Raw genomic sequence first — 20,417 nt, 5'->3', positions numbered from 1 at the left:
CCCTCCAATGGCCGCCACGGCCAGCGCGCTGCAGCCGGCGCACCGCGCTGATCCGATGGCAGGAGCCAGGTACTTCTCCTGGTCTCCCATGGGGTGCAGGACCCAAGCACTTGGGCCATCCTCCACTGCACTCCCTGGCCACAGCAGAGGGTTGGCCTGGAAGAGGGGCAACCGGGACAGAATCCGGCGCCCCGACCGGGACTAGAACCCTTGTGCCGGCGCCACAAGGCAGAGGATTAGCCTAGTGAGGCGCGGCGCCGGCCCCAAATAAAGCATTTTTGAAAATGCAGGCTGCTCTTTTAGAGCCTTGGGTGGGATGTTGGAAATAGCTGACAGAGCGTCTATGAAGAAGCTGAGGAGCATAAACCCCCAGACGTAAAAGTGGAGGGTGACGGGGGCGGAGCAGCCTCAGGCCTTGGAGTAGGCAGGAATCCCTGAGCATGGTGACACTTCATTGTCACCCCATCTTGATGTATGCATGGTCCCCATTGTCCAGATGGGAAAAAACAAACAAACAAACAAAAAAAAAACAGAGGCCCAGAGAAGTCAGGCGTCACTGGCAGTGTAGTGTGTCATGAGGAGCTGCTCCAGGGACCTGACACTCTGTGTGTCACACCCTGGCCTGCTCATGGCGGTCATCCTAGCAAACCAAACCCACCGCCCCGAAATCTGGGCAGGCCTGGCGCTGAGCCTCAGTGCGCTCCCACAGTAAAATGGGAATATGCACTTGTTCTGTTGGATGAGGGCTGGGTGAGAAAGCACTGCACCCATGGGTGGCATTGTCTTGCGAAGGGTGGGGGCAAGGTGATTTGTTGAGTGCTGGGCAGGCAGAATGACGCAGGGGGTGGTGGGAAAGGCAAGAGAGACGACCGAGGGAAGACAGCCCTTGGGACTGCCAGGACCGACCCGTGTGGGGACTCAGGCAGCTCCTGCTGCAGCAGCAGGGGTCTAGTTGTCGTGGAAGGAAGTGCTTTTGAGGGTATGGGCCGAGGGGGAGGAACCAAGTGGAGAGGAAGGAGCCCGGGGAATCCCCGGAGGCCCGGGTGCACCTGCACATGCTAGGCATCGCCTTTCCTGCCGGTTGCCTGGAAGCAGGAGCTGGATTGCAGGCGGGGCATGGAACGTGGGACGGTCTCCCGGGCCAGGTGAGCGGCACCAAAATGCAGGTGCTCCTGAAGGTTGGCTTCCTCCAGCTGGGTTCCTGCCAGTCCTGTCCGTGAGTGTCTGGAGTGGCCTGGCCTTGCCAGTTGGCTTCCTCCTCTTCTCTTCTTAGGGGTAGGGCAATTCAGGAGAGCTGCAGGAGGGAGACAGGGCAGGAGCTGGGGCCTGGAGGCCAGGAGGCCAGGAGGCCAGGAGGCCAGGAGGCCAGGAGGCCAGGAGGCCTGGAGGCCTGGCTGCTCAGTGGCCCCAGGCCCCTAGATCTCCGTCTCCTAAGCTCCATCAGTTCCTCTCCCTTCAGACTTCAAACATTGTTGCTTTGAGGATCAAAGGGAGGAGCGCTGGAGGTGACAGGCGGACCAGTGCTCTGGGGTTGTTCATGGTCGCAGGCAGCGCACCTGGAAGGGCAGGCCCGGCTGCCTGGAGTGAGCCGAGTGCCAGGGCTGACCCTCCACTCAGACCAGCTGCTCCGACCCTGCTTGGCGGCCCTTAGCTGTGTGACCACAAGAGAGTTGGGTCTGGACTGTGGCTGCCTCAACTGTGAGGGGGATGGTGCCGGTGCCTGCCTGCCGCTTGGTTAATGTGAGGATTGCCCAGGTCAGCACATAGGGGCGCTCAGCGGGACTGGCTGCATGGTTTGTGCAGCCCACTGCGGTCTGAAACTGTGGGGTCTCTAAGGATCTCAGGATGGCACGAACGCGGGGCCCCGTGCAAGGTCACGGGTTGCACACTAGGAAGCCGGCCCTGTGCTGGGCATGGTGTGCTCTGCCAGCACTTCTCCTGGGATGAGCTGTGAGGTCTGCACTGGGTGCCGGTGTGGGTAGGCTTAGAGAGGAGGGCCACAAGGGATTCAGCCAGCCCGCGCCTCTGCCTCTGGTCCCCTGGCTAGGCTGAAGTGGCCATTGCTGTTGAATGCTGGGTCTCCAGCCCCCATGGGAGGCCAGAGGACTGAGTGTACAGCCTGGCTGGGGGTAGAAGGGTCTGGGCCTCAGCAGCTGGGGCTGCTCAGGGGAGAGGAGGTGCTGTCTTGCACCTGGCACCTGGATTTCATGCTATAAACAAGCTCCTGACCTGGAGGCCCAGAAGAGCTGCGAGGGGAGCCGCAGCAGGTGAGCAGGCAGGCGTGGGCCATGCAGTAGGGGTCTGTGGCATCAGGACTCTGTCATGCTAACTGGAAACACATGGGCCGGGGAGGCCTGGCCAAGCCTGGGAGGGTAGGTGTCTCTGGGTGCCTGTGGGGGTTGTGGGGCTGTATCTCAGGATGTACCCCTTCTCTGTGCATGACACCCCTCTCCAGCAAAGAACGGGAGGGTAAGTGTCTCTGGGTGCCTGTGGGGGCTGTGGGGCTGTATCTCAGGATGTACCCCTTCTCCGTGCATGACACCCGTCTCCAGCGAAGAATGGGAGGGTAGGTGTCTCTGGGTGCCTGTGGGGGTTGTGGGGCTGTATCTCAGGATGTACCCCTTCTCTGTGCATGACACCCCTCTCCAGCGAAGAACGGGAGGGTAAGTGTCTCTGGGTGCCTGTGGGGGCTGTGGGGCTGTATCTCAGGATGTACCCCTTCTCCGTGCATGACACCCCTCTCCAGCGAAGAACGGGAGGGTAGGTGTCTCTGGGTGCCTGTGGGGGTTGTGGGGCTGTATCTCAGGATGTACCCCTTCTCCGTGCATGACACCCGTCTCCAGCGAAGAACGGGAGGGTAGGTGTCTCTGGGTGCCTGTGGGGGTTGTGGGGCTGTATCTCAGGATGTACCCCTTCTTTGTGCATGACACCCCTCTCCAGCGAAGAACGCGGTTGTGTATTTGTACATGCATGAAACTACACATGTGAGCTTAACAGACGGCGCTGGTCTTGTGGGGCCCAGGACAGGTGTTCTTCTTTTTTAAAATTGCAATTTGAAAGGTACAGACAGACAGACATAGATCTCACATCTGCTGGTTCACTCCCCAAGTGGCTGCAGCAGCTGGGACCATCCAATGGCAGGTTCTGGGATCTTCCTCTGCAACTCCCAGATGGGTGGGTGGCAGGGACCCAAGTACTTGAGCCATCATCTGCTGCCTCCCAGGGGGTGCGTTAGCAAGAGGCTGGATGGGAATGGAGGTGGACTTGATTCTAGGCACTCTGATGTGAGATGCAGGCATCCCAAGCCGTGGCTTAACCTGCTATACAATGACACCTGCCCACACAGGTCTTCCCAAATAGAACAGAGCCTCAAAATTCACTTTATAGCATGATGGGACTATACTTGCAGAGAAATTCTGCATCAGTGGATGGGGCGTGGGGGCGGGGAGGGCTTCAGCTCCCAGTAAGATGTAAACAACTAACATGGTGCCTGGGGAGAGGGGTGCCCTTTATCTCTCCTTTCTTCCTCACTCTAGGGACTGTCCACTGCTTGTGTATTTGTACAAGGCACTGTTCTAACTCAACAACCCTATAAGACAGATACTGCTGTTACCCTAATTTACACAGGGAGACACTAAGGCAGATCATGTAACCTGCCCAAGGACATATGGCTAATACGTGTGTTAAGGTGAGATTCGAACCTAGCTCACGTGCACTCCAGCCTGCCCTTGTTCCCACCACGTTCAAGTGCCAGACAAGATGTAGCGTGGGAAGTGGCAGCCCTGGCCTCTGCCTCTGATGCCAGCAGAATGTGAGGTTATGGTCACGAGCGTCTGTGCACGTGTGTGCAATGGTGCACACACCTGGGTGTTGTAGTGAGCCAAAGCTGAGTGTGAGTCCTAGCTGTTCCTTCAGAAATCCCCTCCCCTCCCTCCAGATAAGCCTCCAGAGCCTCATCTTTAGTGTGAAGATAGTCACACACACACGCACACACACACACACACACACACACACACCCGGGGCTGCTGGCATTCACTTGTCAGCTCAGTGATGATTTACTGCGCTCCCACAGATGCACCAGGCACTCTGCTAGGCACTGAGAACGCAGTGAACAATGCCTGCGGAACTGAATTCCAGTTGGAGTAAGTGACAAATGGGACACAGAGTCTAGCCCAGGCCGAGATGTTACCATGCCCGAGAGGCCGGTTACAGGCCATACGCCCTCGGGCCTGACTTCCCATCACCAGCGTCCAGGGCCCTAAGGGCTTTCACTGGTGCCAGAGCCTGCTCAGAGCTGTAAAGGCCAGCCTGAAGTGCCCTTTACCTCCAGCAGCCTCAGCCAATGACTAGGGAGGGAGGGAGGTAAATACCCCAGCTCCTTCCCCTGCACTGGGATGCACCTCCCGGCTCCTCAAGTGTCCAGTGGGATTGAGCTCTTTGCAAGCCTCCTAGAACATTCCTTATTGGCTGCTTCCCTTTTTCTACCGGCACCACCTGCTGCTGGTGACTCTTGGTAGCACCTTCCAAAGGAACCACTTGAACTTGAACCCCTGATCTCAGAGTGGGCTTCTGAGGAAACACAGCCCCTTTCCTGATCCCTTTCCACCCTCAGGGGATCCCGGGAGGAAGCTCCAAGAACAGCTCCAGGGAGCAAGGGCGGCACGCGCACGCCTGGCTGTGACATTTGGCCAGGACGCTCTTGCTTGTTCCGTGGTCCGGCTGGCAACCAGTGGAAGGATATGGTTGGGAGGGCTGGAATGGGCGCATTGAGGCCCCACTGAGAAGTGGGGCCTGGGCCAGGCTCACTCCCGTCATGGTTCCCATTTTGTAGATGCAGGAGCTCACAGCGTTGATGTCCCTTGCCAGGTCCCCGCATGTCAGAGCCAGGTGGCTGGCAGAAGCCAGACCCAGGCAGCCTGGCTGCAGAGCAGGGCTCTTCACTGCAGCACTGTCGATGCTCCAGGCTGTGCACTGTAGCGTGTAGCGTGGGGAGCGGCAGCCCTGGCCTCTGCCCTTGATGCCAGCAGAAACCCCCTGCAGTGTGACAACCACAGATGCCTCGAGATATTGGCGCCGTTCAACCACTGCACCGCCCGGCACCCGTGGCATCCCAGTCATGGCCCTGAACTCCCTGCCCTGGGGCTGCCCGATTCTGTGCCCCGGAGGCTGCAGATGGCATGGAGTGCCGAGCAAGGTCACGGGCACAAAGAGAGCTTTGGTGGAATTGGAGGTGCTCCAGGAGCGGTCAGCAGAGGGGTCGCGGTGTTCCATTGCTCATCCTTTCACCTTCTGCCCTTCCACCCGTGCCGTCCAGACCAGGGCACGCTGACTCAGTGACAGACGCCAGCCCCGGCTGGCTGGGCCACCCAGAGATGACTGCTCTGGGGCTGGGTGCTTAATGCTGGCTGGGGCCGGCATGGGGTGAGGGGGAGAGTGGGGCTCGGGGCTGAGGCAGGCATCTGGGGACACAGCAGGGGAAGTACAAGGAGGAGAGATGGAAGATTCCAGGTCTCTTCTTTTCCAACATGTCAAGCAAAGAGAGGTAGTGGGAGGGCAACACTAGGCTCCTAGGCACCTGATTTGCGAAGGGCACTGTTAGGATGTACCCCTGTTGTCTCACAGTATGATGGTTTAGAGCGTGGGCCCAGGCTGGCGGCTGTTTCAAATCCTGGCTTTGCCACTACGCGTCTGTGTCCTCAGGCAAGTTACTTGCTGTGTGTCACAGTCATCTGTAAAATAGGTGACAGCCAGAAGGCTGTGGGGAGGATGGAGTGAGTAGTGTGTGGAGTAGCTGCTGGCATGCCGTCAGTGCCGTGGGAATGCCTGGTGAATACGGTCCTGACAGCCCTCCCAGGCAGGAACGAGTAGCTCGTTCTGCAGAGGAGGGACTCGCCAGTTGGAAAAGATCCGTGGAGGTCGAGCTGAACCACACTACCCCAGGGATAGGACAGGAAAGAGCCAAGGCCTGGTGGGGTGGGGGCCATGGGCTTGGGCCTCTGAGACTCATGAGGGGGGGCCTGGGATGGTGCTCCTTCTGTCTTGGCCTCAAGACCTGGGTAGTGGCTGCAGCCTGGGCACCCCCAGTGCCCCACTATCTGAGCAGATGAGCGCTGGCTGGAGTGGGAGTCGGGAGTCAGCCAGGCTCTGCATTTCACCTATCTGAGCCAAAGCAAGGACGGTCCTGGTGTGAACACCAGGGCCAGTGGCTAGTAGAAGGATGTGCTGGCCAACAGCTGTCCATACAGGCAGCCTGGAGTAGCAAAAGAGCCTGGGCTCCCACCTGGGAGGCCAGAGGAGTTGTCTGTGGTCACAGATGCCAAGGAATACAAGGGACATCAAAAAGCTCATGGAGGCAGGCATTGTGGCGCAGCAGGGTAAGCCATGGCATTGGATGCTAGCATGCCGTGTTAGGGTGTTGCTTTGAGTCCTGGCTACTCTGCTGCTAACGTGTCTGAGAAGCAGCGGGTGGCGGCCCAAGTGCCTGGGCCCTGCCACCCATGTGGGAGACCAGGATGGAGTTCCTGGCTCCTAGCTTTGGCCTGACCCGGCCCAAGTTATTGCAGCCATTTGGAAAGTGAACCAGTGTATGGAAGCGCTCTCTCTCTTTTTCTCTCTCTTTCACTGTCATTCTTTCAAATAAATAAATCTTTTTTTTTTTTTTTTTTTTTTGACAGGCAGAGTGGACAGTGAGAGAGAGAGACAGAGAAAGGTCTTCCTTTTGCTGGTAGTTCACCCTCCAATGGCCGCCGTGGCCGGCGCGCTGCGGCCGGCGCACAGCGCTGATCCGATGGCAGGAGCCAGGAGCCAGATGCTTTTCCTGGTCTCCCATGGGGTGCAGGGCCCAAGCACCTGGGCCATCCTCCACTGCCTTCCCGGGCCACAGCAGAGAGCTGGCCTGGAAGAGGGGCAACCGGGACAGAATCCGGCGCCCCGACCGGGACTAGAACCCAGTGTGCCGGCGCCGCTAGGCGGAGGATTAGCCTAGTGAGCCGCGGCGCCGGCCCAAATAAATAAATCTTAAGTTCATGGAAAAATTAAGAGAAGCTTATTTGAGTACAAAACACTTCTGAAATCTTTTCATAGCCCCCCTCCCCCAAAGATGTATTTATTTGAAAGGCTTGTACATATGAAAAGTGGGAAGGTTATCTGTCGGTGATGGAATACAGGTGATTTATGTTGTTAATATTTTGCTGTTTTTCCCAGATTTTGTCTGGTGACCTCGTATTACTTTATGATAGCTAAAAATAATGTGTTTAAAACTCAGTTTCACTTAGTGTTTTTTTTTTGTTTTTTTTTTGTTTTTTTTTGTTTTTTTTGACAGGCAGAGTGGACAGTGAGAGAGAGAGACAGGGAAAGGTCTTCCTTTGCCGTTGGTTCACCCTCCAATGGCCGCCACGGCCAGCGCACTGCAGCCGGCGCACTGCGCTGATCCGAAGGCAGGAGCCAGGTCTTATCCTGGTCTCCCATGGGGTGCAGGGCCCACGGACTTGGGCCATCCTCCACTGCACTCCCTGGCCACAGCAGAGAGCTGGCCTGGAAGAGGGGCAACCGGGACAGAATCCGGCGCCCTGACCGGGACTAGAACCCGGTGTGCTGGCGCCACAAGGTGGAGGATTAGCCTAGTGAGCCGCGGCGCCGGCCCACTTAAGTGGTTTTATTTTAGTCATCTCCCGGTCCGTATCTGTACTGTGGTGAGAGCGCTCCTCCCGCGGGCTGCATGGGGATCTGATGTCCCAAGCTCTCAGTTCCCAACCCACCCTGAGCAAAGGGAGGCTCCGAGCTGGCTATGCCGGAGGCCAGGCAGCCTTCTTGTTGGCAGAGCCAGGGTTCGAAGCCAGCTTCTGTTAACCGAGCGGTCTCAACCCTGTCATGTTAGAACCACGGCGCCTTGGGTCAGGCCGCGCACACCCCATACCGGGGTGCTGGTCAAGTCCTGACTGCTCTGCTTCCCACCCAGCTTCCTGCCGCTGCATCCTGGGAGGCAACAGGTGAGGGCTCAGGTGCTTGGGTCCCTGCCCTCCACGTGGGAGACCTGGATGGAGTTCTGTGTTCCTGGTTTCGGCTTGGGCCAGCCCTGGCAATTGCGGGCATTTAAGGAGTGAACCAGCAGATGGGAGATCTCTGTCTCTGTCACTCTGCCTTTGAAATAAATGAAATGAGTAAGCAGACATAAAAAATAAATAAATAAACAAATAAAAGAAACCATCATGCCTGGCCCACCCCAGTTAGGGAGTCAGGTGAATCGATGCACAGCCTGGTGCTAAGCTGCCCCCGAGAGGCAAGGAAAGTCAGCTGAGACCAGAAAGCTGGCTGGGAAGCAAGGTGGGGCCACTTAATTGGGCCCGGGCCTCAGGTCCACTCTTCTTGGATCCAGCTCTGAGCCCCCCTCACTGCCTGCCTGGTGTCTGTCTCCCTGCCGGTGACATGGAGGTGACAACCACTGGCCTCAGGACACCCCTGCCTGGCTGCCCACCAGGAAAGCTTTTCTGGCTCCTCTTCGGGGCTACCTGGAGGGCAAGGGAGGGGCACCGGCCTCCAAGCACAGAGCCCAGGGGGATGAGAGGAGGCGGAGCACCCTACAGAATGCAAGGAGGATGAGCACCAGCAGGGAACGAGCACCCTACAGAATGCAAGGAGGATGAGCACCAGCAGGGAACGAGCACCCTACAGAATGCAAGGAGGATGAGCACCAGCAGGGAACGATGAAGAGGAGGGTACATGCATCTTGGTTGCTCCACCACAAGGTGCCTGTTGAAACCATTTGATAAGGAATTTTTACCAATTTGTTACGTGGTAGAACACCTACCGTTCAAACCCCGAGTTCACAGCTTTATTTTTAGTGACACCATTCTGCTCTTTAGGCTCAGATGGCTAACGAATGTTATCAGTGAAATGGCAACGCTAAGAATTAGTCTTGGGTACCACGGGCGAGTTGTTACTGAGCACGTCATGTGACAAGCTTCCGGGTGCTTTGCATTTTACTAAGGTGTTTGCCATCTCTACTTCAGGTTTTTTTCCTAAGAATTCTAGAACTGGTAGCTTTCCAGCCAGGTGGGAAGGAGCTCTAGTTTTTTTAATGGTCTCCGTGTTAGGAAGAGTTACTTGTCCACTGATGCGATTTCAAGTAGAGCCCAGGTTATCACAGGGCAGCTATGGTTGTCATGCTGAGTTAGATGCAAATTAGCTCAGCCCAGCACTCCCTCCAAGGTGGCTCTGGCAGTGTGAATTACCCAGATCGGAACTCTGATTTTAACTGCCAAGTTTTGGCCAAGTCATATTCATAGGATTAGCCTGCAGGCTTTGCTGCCACCTAATAAAACAGGCAAAAATAGATGAAAGCAGTAGCCATAGCTGCAGGAGACAGAGCACCTGGCTTAGAGGGCACTGACTCACGCTGGCACGCAGGAAGCCAGAGCAGGGCTTGTCTGGGAAGGTAACTCTGCCTGTTCAGGCAGTTACCACTTGTGTGATGTGCCAATCAGAATCCTGCTAGAATGCAGCCCCAGTACCTCTAGGCTTAGAGCTCAGCAAACTTTTTTTTTTTTTTTTTTTTTTTTTTAAGATTTATTTATTTGAAAGGCAGAGTTAGAGGCAGCGAGAGAGGTCTTCCATCCGCTGGTTCACTCCCCAAATGGCCGCAATGGCTGGAAATGAGTGGATCTAAAACCAGGAGCTTCTTTCCAGTCTCCCATATGGGTGCAGGGGCCCAAGCACTTGGACTATATTCCACTGCTTTCCTAGGTGCATTAGCAGTGAGCTGGATCAGAAGTGGGGCAGCAGGACTCAAACCAGCATCCATATGGGATACCGGCACTGTGGGCAGCAGCTTCCTTCACTATGCCACAGCACTGGCCCCAGCGAACTTAGTGTTAACAGGCATTTAGAAATACTCTTAATGAGGTCATTCTGTTCTTCCTTTTTCAGGGGTACTAAGAGGTCTGGAATTTTCTACTCCAGGAGCGGTACCTAATATGAGGAATTTCAAAGTTCATGGAAAATACAAATTATCTTTTACATATGCATACACACACATATATATATATTTTAATTTTTTGACAGAGTGGACAGTGAGAGAGACAGAGGGAAAGGTCTTCCTTTGCCGTTGGTTCACCCTCCAATGGCTGCCGCGGCCAGTGCGCTGCGGCCGGCGCACCGCGCTGATCCGAAGGCAGGAGCCAGGTGCTTCTCCTGGTCTCCCATGGGGTGCAGGGCCCAAGCACTTGGGCCATCCTCCACTGCACTCTCGGGCCACAGCAGAGGGCTGGCCTGGAAGAGGGGCAACCGGGACAGAATCCGGCGCCCCGACCGGGACTAGAACCGGGTGTGCCGGCGCCGCAAGGCGGAGGATTAGCCTAGTGAGCCGCAGCGCTGGCACACACACATATATTTTAAAGATCCATTTACTTGAAAGAGTTAAAAAGAGATCCCCATCTATCTGCTCATTCACTCCCCAAATGACCACAATAGCCAGGGCTGGGCCAGGCTGAAGCTGGAACTCCATTGAGGTCTCCTAACATGGGTGGCAGGGGCCCAAATCCTTGGGCCATCTGCTGCTTTCCCAGGTGCATTAGCAGTGAGCTGGATGGTTAAGTGGAACAGGTAAGGCTTGAACTGGAGCTCCTATGGGATGCTGGTGTCTCAGGCGGCAGGTTAAGCTGCTGCATCACACTGCAGGCCCCCACGGGGACTTTTCGAAGTCCCCCTGGTCTATCAGAAACACATCAGCTTCTCTTTGTGAATGACAAACAGTTCACCCCTCAGCATGGCTCTGCAAAGGTCTTTGTGCCAAACCCCACCTTTGCTGATCAGTTCTTGGATCGAAGATGTTATTTATGAAATCCAAGGCCTAAGTTTTTGTTTAACAAGGGAGGCAATACCTTCTCCGTAGGGCTGTTAGGGGAGTTAAATGAGCAAATGCTAGCCAACTGCTTGCTGTAGTTTTAACACATGGTAACTGTTCAGTACACAGCAGCACAGGGTAGGACTCTCTAGGTTTCCAACACATCTGGCCAGCACCTGCTGACTCTACTACAGAGAATCCTTGGAGAGTGGGCAGCTCAGAAAGCCACCTCCACCGACAGTGGAGTGCCAGCACTGCTTGCCGCTAGCACCAACCGTCCCCTGCAGTCAGTGTCATCAGGCAGAACCCTTGTACCAGGCAGTCTGAGAAGGCTAGCTCAGGAACGCCTGGCCGTGAGCAGCAGGCTCCCTTCAGGCCTCTAACCACCAAGGCTCACCCAGGGTGCAGAGGAGCCCTTCCAACCTCCAACTTCCTGCAAGTTAGAACCTACTAGGAAACTTGACTACAGAGGAACAGTCAGATGGAGATGGATATGGCAAGCTGCTGCTGGTGGGGGTGTGGAGCCCCCGCCCTCTGGCACACCACTCCCAGCACCTCCAGTATTCAGCAGAACAGCCAATCAGCCCAGGTTGCAGACATGTGTGTTTTTAAAATTATGTTTATTTAGCGTATGTACACAAAAAAGAAATCACCCTCTGACCCCACCCAGCAGAAAACATGCACAAACCCAAGGTGTATGTATGTGGAGGGGAAGGGCCCCAGCCCCAAGTTAGCATTTGGGATGGTGCAATCCTGCAAGTCACAAGCCCGTCAGGACAGGGCTGGACTGAAGTGTAGGGCAGGCCGGAGCTAGAACAAGCGTGCGCCATAGCCAAAGGTCTGTTTGATGCCCTCGAAGTAGTACCGCTGCCAGCCCTGCCGCGTCCGCTCTTCCTCGGGAGCAGGGATGCCACGGCCTTCCATGCATAACTCTGTCTCTCCGTTCTTGTCAACAAAAGTCAAGGTGATGGTGGCAAAGTGCCCTGGGAAAAGGCAGAGGGGAGGGAGGTTTCAAATCCAGGGTTTCCACCTGGGCTTAAGACTAAGTGGAGAAGCAAAGGTTCTGGGGTATGGCAGTAAAGAAGTGTGCTTACCCTCTGGCCAAGATTTAAACCTCCACTTCATCACGATATGTTTCTCAGGGACCTAAAATGATCAGAGAGCTCAGCCTATAGCGTAGACTACAATGTACCCAGTCCTAGTTAGGATTAGCCATCTGCCTCTCACACTGACTCTATCCTGTGCAATTGTATTACTTGCAGAGAATTCAAATCACAGCATTCTTTTGAAAACCTAAACAAAACATAGTTTTATTAACCAGAGATTAAAGCCTTAAATTTTACCTACAGAGCTGAGAAAATTCACTCATCTGACCAAAGGCAGCTCCAAAACCTGGGGCTGGGGCCAGCAGGTACTCACCAGATCGGTGAATTCCCCAGAGACGTTGCCGTCTACCATGTGAAACTTCCCACCTTTGTCTGCGTCTAACACTGCAGGAGCGTGGGTGAAGGCCTGGACCAGCTGCAGGAAAGCAGGCGGGGAGAAGATGCACGGCTCTCAGCGGGACCCAGGGACAAGCGCCGCGTGCCTACCCGCACGTCTCGTCTCCCCCCATCCTCTTCCACTACACACCAGGCTTAGACTCCAGGGATCCTTTCTGAACCCACGATGCCATTACTTCCGACCCACTCACTTTCCTTTTTTTTTTTTTTTTTAATTTTTATTTTTTTTTTTTTAATTTTTTGACAGGCAGAGTGGACAGTGAGAGAGAGAGAGAGAGAGAGAGACAGAGAGAAAGGTCTTCCTTTGCCGTTGGTTCACCCTCCACTGGCCGCCGCACCGCGCTGATCCGATGGCAGGAGCCAGGTACTTCTCTTGGTCTCCCATGGGGTGCAGGGCCCAAGCACTTGGGCCATCCTCCACTGCCTTCCCGGGCCACAGCAGAGAGCTGGCCTGGAAGAGGGGCAACCGGGACAGAATCCGGCGCCCCGACCGGGACTAGAACCGGGTGTGCCGGCGCCGCAAGGTGGAGGATTAGCCTAGTGAGCCACGGCGCCGGCTCCCACTCACTTTCCTAACAACAATTCAGTGAGTCCCACTTATTGACCCAACACTAGCACTGAAGAGAAAACCGGAGGAGCAGATCTACTCTGAGTGGGTTAACAAAGCTGTTTTTCCTTTGCCTCTGCTTGTATCAGGAAGGCCTCCAGGCTCCAGACATCAGTACCTCTGCACGCCGAGGACCTGGCACACAGGTGGCCCGGGGCCTGAGGGACAAGCGCATGCTTACCTCTTGGGTGGTAAACACTCTATAGAGCTCCTCTGGTGATGTCAGGAAGGTTTCTCTAAGGGTGATCTTACAAGTGGGGATTTTGACACCAACAGGTTTGGCCTGGGTTTTTGCAGGAGCAGACTTAGCCTGTGAAAGTGGCAGTGGAAACGGTCAGTGGAGGGCAACAGTGACCCTCAGCCACCATGGCCCTGGGGGCAGCTCTACCATTCACTTCCACAAAGCCGTTCACCTCTAGGGATAATCAAGAGGGTTGGAGGGAATCTGTGTGCGTTTCAGTTATGAAGAGAACTTTTCCAGAAACATCCTCAATTCTCACAGAAAACAACCACTCTAGGAGGAAGACTCTGGTGCTCATTAAAAAACCCATCAGCCGAAGGTCAAGTACAATCACCAGGCATTCTGGAGCACTCAGTGTGATTCTCAAACAGAATCTCTATGGCTCTGTAGCTGGAAGCAGTTTTCTCCCTACATCCTGGACATCCTTTAGAGCTGGCAGAAGGGCAACTGGGCTCCAAACCAAGCGCTGAGCCCGAACCACTGACTCCATCTCGCTGAAACACTGGCTCACCTGCAAATGCAGTGCCGCCAACCAGCTCTTGGTGAGTGATGTCAGTGATCTAACCCTTGGTATCCTGATGCCAAACGTCAGCACTCCAGTGAGGAGAGCTGCGTCTATGGTGAACACCATTCTGCGCTCACAACCTCTTAACTGGTGCTGAATGCAATCAAGAGTCACCGTGTGAAGTCCCTGAGAGCTTCCATTTGCTCTGGAGGTTGCAATATAGGAATAAAAGCCACATTTTGCTATAAATGAATAAAAGCCATATTAAAGATGGACATATGCCTACATATTGTAGACTCTATAAAGTGCCAGTGGCAGACCATAGGCTGTTCTGGCTTGGAGATCAGGGTCACAGAAAGAGCTGAGAAGTGGAATTAAAGAGGAGGCAGCTTTGCACTGCCTTTCGCGGACAGCCCGCCAGCCCATCACGTGCAAGCCAACTTACCTTGCGCTCCTCGGGTTTCAGTGCTGGCTGTCCCACTGGGTCTACTGACTCTCCATTCATTGTAGGCAAGATCATGCCCTGCGTGAACTCTGTAAAGACAAAATCCAGCTCGTGGAAGTTACTTTTTAGTAGCTGAGACCTGGGGCTTCATGACAGCTTGACAGACAGGGATGTCCTAACCCAAAGTGAGGTCCATGACCAGAAGACATGGTCTATCTTGTATCTCTACCTTTGGTCTATGCCAACTGCTGTGTATGCTACAAGATGTGCTATGTTCACTGCGGTTAGTTTAAAAATAACCCCTGGCTCAAATGGAAGCATTACAGCTTGTTAATGTAGGTGAGATCTACTGTGGAAGTCAGTGACTTCAAGAATGCCAGTTACAGGGCCTGCTTGTGGCCTGGGAGGTAGTGGGTAAAGATGCTCCCTGGGGTGCCGGCATCCCATATGGGTGCGGCTCCACTTCTGATCCAGCTCCCTGTTGATATGCTCCAAAAAGCAATGGATGATGGCCCAAGTGCTTGGGACCCCGTAACCATGTGGGAGACCGGGAAAAAGCTCCTGGATTCTGGCTTTGATCTGGCCCAGCCCTGGCCATTGCATTCATTTGGGGAGTGAACCAGCAGATAGAAGATGTCCTCTCCCTCTCTTCTCTGTAACTCTTTCAAATAAATAAATCTTTAAAAAACGTGAGTGCCAGTTACCATGATACAGACTGTCCCCTCCCTCCATGCTGCCTGACCTCCATACAACGGCCACAAGTCATTATGACACTGGGATACGCTTCCCCCTCTGAAGGGGTCCTGTGTCCTACGCTGGCTCCCTTTACAACACGTACCCTAACACCAGGATCAGAACAAACTGCAGAAATGGCACCTCAGGAGCAAGTGCTTAGCCTAGCAGTTAAAGCACACGTTAAGATGCTCATGTCCCACACTGGAGAAACACGGTTCTTTCTGCACCTGGCTCCCACTTCCTGCTAATGCAGAACCTGGGAGGTAACAAGTGATGGTTTAAGTAATTGAGTTCCTGCCATTCACATGGGAGACCTAGACTGAGTTCCTCGTTCCAGCCTTTGGCTTCCAGCTTAGTACCACTGCAGGCAGCTGGGGAGAAGAAGGGGGCTGGAGCTGTCTCCCACGTGCCCAACCTTCACTGTACCCTTCCCTCTAGAACGCATATCCAGGACAGTTCAGGACCACACGCAGATAACGAGTCCAGGGATGGCCAGTCTGGATCAGCACTGTCAGGTGATAATACAAGGTGAGCCTCAAATATAATCCTAAATCTTCTAGAATCCACTTTAGAAAGTTAAATAAAACAAGTAAAATTAATCATAAGAGTATATTTAACCCAATATTCCCTTACTACCATTTCAACATGTTATCAACATTGAGGGTATTGAAATACTTTACTTTTCTGGGGGGAGGGTACCCACTCTTTCAAATCTGTTGTGCATCTGACACTGGGCACACCTCAGTCTGGACTGGCCAGCAGCTCTGTCATCAGCACACTGCTCCATGCAGCTCTGCATCTTTCCCTTACTGGGCGCTACGCTTCAAGGTCAAATCAGCGCCATCCCCCAAAGCTTTACCCATCTTCCAGAGAAAGGACTGGCAGGCCCTTTACGCAGTCTCCAGGTGAACACCAGCTCCTCAAGGGGTACCTGTTTTGAGGGTGCTGATGTAAATTCCCATTGCTTCTCTCAGAAGTTTCGCCCCTTCTTCCTTCATTAAGGCCACGAGATTTGTGTCAGGCTCGTCTTTGGCAAGGCTCACACTAATCTGAGTGAAAGAGCAGAAGGCGGCGTAAGTAACTTGCAGGACACCCCATCATGCAAGGTGAGTGCTGAGCAGTCAGGTGACAGCTGACGTCTCCAAGGGAAACATGTGAGGGCGGGACATTTACACAGCCCCCACGTGTGTTCCTTCCCAAGTCCTGCCTGCCAAGGCAAAGGAGGCTGATGTTAGACCCACGGGGTTATTAGCCAAAGCAAAGAGATTAAACCAACCAAGTTGCTGTGGAGGCTTCCAATCGTACCCGATACCTGCAGAGTATCTGCGAGTGGGGTTCTGGACGGGGCAAGCCTGGACTACTCATCTTAAATGAGTCACTGTTCTCATCTGAGGCTAAGAAGATACGGAGGACTCAGAGCGAGTTAGGAAGCACAAACCTCCACTTCGTCCACGCTGTTTTCATCAGACAGATTGGGGATCTCCACATGTCCCTTGTACTGGACTCCTGATTTCGAGGTACCTGTCAAAAACAATGCACTATCAGTAGTCCCCTCTTTTGCAGGCAAGCTCTCTGCTCCAGGGCCCTAACTACCGTCCCAGTTCAGCTTCTTTCAGACAGCTAGACCTTCACTCTGAGACTCGGAGAATGCCGGTGCCAAATGCAATCAACGCTTCTCCGAGAAATGTCTTTTGTCACCGGATTGCTAGAGACCAACTGTGTTACTTCAGGGTGGGACCAAGCGTTCCACGGACTGGGCACTGGCAGGAATTCTACTGGAGGATGTGGGTCAACGGTTCTGCCAGAACACTTGTTTTGAAAATATGAGTTTACTCCAATGTGATCCATGTATCAGGGAGAAATCACAAGGAGTTCAGAGTTGGAAACACCAGGTGAACCATGAAAAACACACCCAACTAAACTGACCTGCATAGGATTACACAAAACCCACTTCAACTTCAGACACCTATCTCCAATGGTCTCAGTCCAAGTGTGTTACAATCCACACCTGCTGTTTTAACGTTCCTTCAGATTGCACTGACCCTCCTGTCACAATGGCCCTCAAGATGCAACCCTTGAGGTGTCCACTGCCACAAGTCAGTATCAGGTCTTTTTCAAGAAAAACCACCATATTTACTGCAATATTTATGTTTTCCATATCATTTAACAAATTTTTAGTTCCTCTGTTTTTAAAAAGGTGGGGGCAGGTGTTCGGTCTAGCAGTTAAGACACCTGCATCCTGTAGCAGGGTGCCTGGATCCGATGCTTGGCTCCCTGCTAGCTTCCTGGTAATGCAGACCCTAGGAGGTGGCAGGAATGGCCCAGGTGACTGCGTCTCTGACACCCATGTCGGAGGTCTACACTGGGCCCTTGGCCCAGCAGCAGCTGTTGCCGAGTGAATCGGCAGAGGGAAACTCACTCTCTAAAAAAATAAAAATTTGACATTGGGGTGGGCATTTAGCTTAGCAGTAGAGACTGCTCCTACACTCGAGCGCCTGCTTCGACACCCTGCTCTGGCTCCCGACTCCAGCTTGCTGCTAAGGCATACTTTGGGAGGCAGTGTTGACGGCTCAGGTAACAGGGTACCTGCCACACACGCTGGGGGGCCTGCACTGAGTTTCCTGCCCCCAGCTTTGGCCCAACCTTGTAGATATTTGGGAAGTGAACCAATGATGGGAGGGGTTTCTCAAATTTAAAAAAAAAAATATATTGTCAAGTTTTGGGATGCTGTGTCCCTAATCCCATCTTCCTGGTAATTATGCCCCGTGGTTTTCATTTAGCGACTGTATATAATGAGTGCTTTGAAGGAACAAGTGCTAGTACACTAAGCTACAGGCAAAACTGACTCTCAAGCTTACTCAACATTCACCTTCACTTCTCCGGGCCTCAGTTCCTCAATCTGTACAAAGGGCACTGGGCGAGATAAGATGATACCTACAGTCTCTCCAGACCACAATGCTTCTGGCATATTTTAAGAAACAAACAAAAAAATCATGGGCAGACATATCTATTCCATCCCCTCTTTATTGTCATTCATTTCAGAAAGATTTACTGACGCACAAGGTTGTTTCACGCTTCACCCCATGCAGATAGCAGGTGTGGCTCACACACTGTAACTTTGCTGCCTTTTAAAACTCAGCTTCCCAGTGTTTAGGACCACCCAAGTGGGGTGTATGCATGGCCTCAATTCTTTCCTAAAGCCCACAGAAGGGATTAAACCAGAAGATACATAAAACAGCTCCAAATTACAGTTACAGGCAAGCTTCATTAGCACTGTAGTCTAACCTGTTATGTTCACACTGGAGACACAAAAAAATCAAGACAAAAACAAAAGCAAATGTAGCTAGTTTGGGAAAGTCAACACCTTCTGTGTCCCAACACAGACCCAAGCCCCAAGATGCCAGGACACAGCCACTTCACTGGTGGGGACTAACGAGACCCACAAAGAAAAAAATCCTTTGGTGTCCCATGGTGTTGTTAGAAATTCCAGCTACTGAGACTGCCTCATGCAGACCTCAAAGTAGCGCTGTAACTCCTCCCTAACTGTTCTGTTCAGCTCCTGCCAACCGAAACAGTTAACCTCTTCCCTGACAGCCCAGCCTAGGCTTACCTGTCCAGTTGAGTTTGATGCTCCACTCATAAAAGAAGATGAGTTTGCCTTTGCGATTGTTAATGGACGCCTCTCCATCAAGCTTGCTCACTTCTGTCACCTCACACTTGCCCTCCTCATTCTGCACCCGCACTGCCAGGAACAATGTTTTCAGCTTATCTGTGGACCAATTTGAAGCATCCCTCTCTGTCCTGCAAAAGAGAAACACAGCTACGGACCAGCATTCAAGAGAGCGCAAAGGAAAGGAGGCCTGACCAAGCCCTCCTCAGTTCCACTCCACAAGGCCCACAAACACGCGGCTTTCTTTCAGGAAGCCCCAGGACTGATTTTAGCTACCAAAGACAAAGCCGCGCAGAGCAGCGCGAGCTGAAGGAAAAGTATGCGCTCCTGTCTCAGCATGGTGCAAGGCTGACTTGACACTTTCCTAGGGCGCCCTCGTTTGACCAAGTGGAAAACCGCACACAAGCCAGGATTCTTGAGGAAGTTCGTGGAAGATACAATGAAAAGGTTCACTCTATCTTAGTGCAACAGAACCTTGACCTCTTTAGCACTGTAAATGCCCTACACGTTCTACAGGGCTTCAGAAAAACCACAAAAATTGCATCAGGTACTCTAAGTACGTTAAGACGAAGGACTCAGGCCTTGCTATAGCGAAGAATCTCCCCGTGCCCCTTCCTACTTACTACCTATAAAATAACAGCGAAATTTGCAACTAAGTCCAAGTACAGCCAACGGTGTGAGCAAAGCTCAGCAGGATTCAAATGGAAGCTAGCATTCCTTCTGGAAGACTTTAGATGAAGGGGCAGGCTTTTATCAAACCACGCTGCCCGGCAACCTGGAGTTACCAACACAGGCGACCTAACAGTTCCGGGTGAGAGGCGGCAGGCTGTGCAGCATCACGGAGCTCTGGGAACAACCTGCACTACACGTGGCAAAGCTGCATTTGCCAGCCCGAGGCAGCGGTACCCTAGCACTGATATAATTTCGCCCACCCTAAGCCGCCAACAGCGAGGGTTTGGGGTTCTCGGGTTCTTCCGGCCACGTGCAGGAAGCATCGCCCGGCTCAGGCTGGATGCTGCGGCCAGGGCCTTCCTTTCGGGCTCTCTGAAGCCCCTCTCCTGGGACACAACCTTCCACGACGGGGACCCCCTCGCCCCAAACACTAAGCCAGTGACCTCAGCTGCGGAGGCCTGGGACTACGGACCCCTGCCACGGGAAGGACCCATCCTCATCTCCATCTCCGGGCGGGGCTGCCTCCGCCTCAACTCTGTCCGGGCCGAGATTCCAGCAACCTTGAAATCCCAGCGTGGACGCATCGCTCCTGCGGCCTGCCTTTCTGGCTCTCACCAGTGCCAGTTGTTGACGTTGGTGGCGTCCGCCCGCTCCTCCACGATCCAGCGTGGGTCGCCCTCACCCCACTTGGCCATCAGCTTTCCAATCTCGCCGCCACCAGCTCCCGAGCAGCCGCAGCAACAGCCTCAGGACCTCTTGGTCCCAGCCGCCCAGCAGCGCCTGGAAACTACTAGAAGCGGCCGCAGCACCTTCTGGCTTGCTTTTCCCTCCACCCCCAACCCCTCCCCGCCTTGACTTCCGGCTCCTCCCCACTTTCACCGACTACTTCCGTTCCAGCCAGCCTGACCGTAGGTTCCGTCCGTTCTAGAGTTCCTTGAAGCTCCCTCGGTTAAGCCCTCAAAGAAGCCGGAAATAAACCTCGCACGACCATTCCTCGCCCGTGAAAACAGAGAGAACACGTCCCATTGTTTCCCTGGACTCTAATTCGGCCTTACTGAGCCTCATGGGAGTTGTAGTCTTAAGTGACCCTCAGGATAACCGCGGAAGGTCGAGCTGAAAGTAAAGGAAATGACGTAGAAGTGTCTCGCTCGGATTTCTGGGGGCTGTAGTTCAGGAGCCCCGTGGTCTCCCGGGACTGCG

The 20,417-nt window shown here is 53.7% G+C and overlaps 2 protein-coding genes across 4 annotated transcripts in view; one reads left to right on the top strand and one right to left on the bottom strand.

The window, feature by feature from the left end:
• VIPAS39 (VPS33B interacting protein, apical-basolateral polarity regulator, spe-39 homolog) overlaps window positions 1-20,417 on the top strand; it is a 57,266-nt gene that overhangs the window by 1,394 nt on the left and 35,455 nt on the right. The gene's annotated exons all lie outside the window — the stretch shown is intronic.
• Window positions 11,444-20,337, bottom strand: AHSA1 (activator of HSP90 ATPase activity 1). Of its 3 annotated transcripts, none has more exons than XM_089322439.1 (9): window positions 20,125-20,337; window positions 18,486-18,676; window positions 16,314-16,396; window positions 15,807-15,924; window positions 14,141-14,229; window positions 13,131-13,259; window positions 12,260-12,361; window positions 11,935-11,986; window positions 11,444-11,823 (listed from the first exon to the last, which is right to left on the bottom strand). In XM_089322439.1, exons 4-9 carry the CDS (start codon window positions 15,871-15,873, stop codon window positions 11,651-11,653), a joined length of 612 nt encoding a protein of 203 aa, XP_089178565.1. In that variant the 5' UTR covers window positions 15,874-15,924; window positions 16,314-16,396; window positions 18,486-18,676; window positions 20,125-20,337; the 3' UTR covers window positions 11,444-11,650. The 3 variants fall into 3 exon arrangements, with proteins under 3 accessions (XP_089178565.1, XP_002719671.1, XP_089178566.1); XM_002719625.6 differs by lacking the exon at window positions 20,125-20,337 and adding an exon at window positions 19,833-20,060; XM_089322440.1 differs by lacking the exons at window positions 18,486-18,676; window positions 20,125-20,337 and adding an exon at window positions 19,833-20,060.

The sequence above is a fragment of the Oryctolagus cuniculus genome, chromosome 20 (genome assembly GCF_051225735.1).
Source record: "Oryctolagus cuniculus isolate XC-2025 breed Fujian yellow rabbit chromosome 20, ASM5122573v1, whole genome shotgun sequence".
NCBI lineage: Eukaryota > Metazoa > Chordata > Mammalia > Lagomorpha > Leporidae > Oryctolagus > Oryctolagus cuniculus.
Note: the sequence above shows the minus strand (reverse complement) of the source record. Positions and strands in the feature narration are given on the sequence as shown.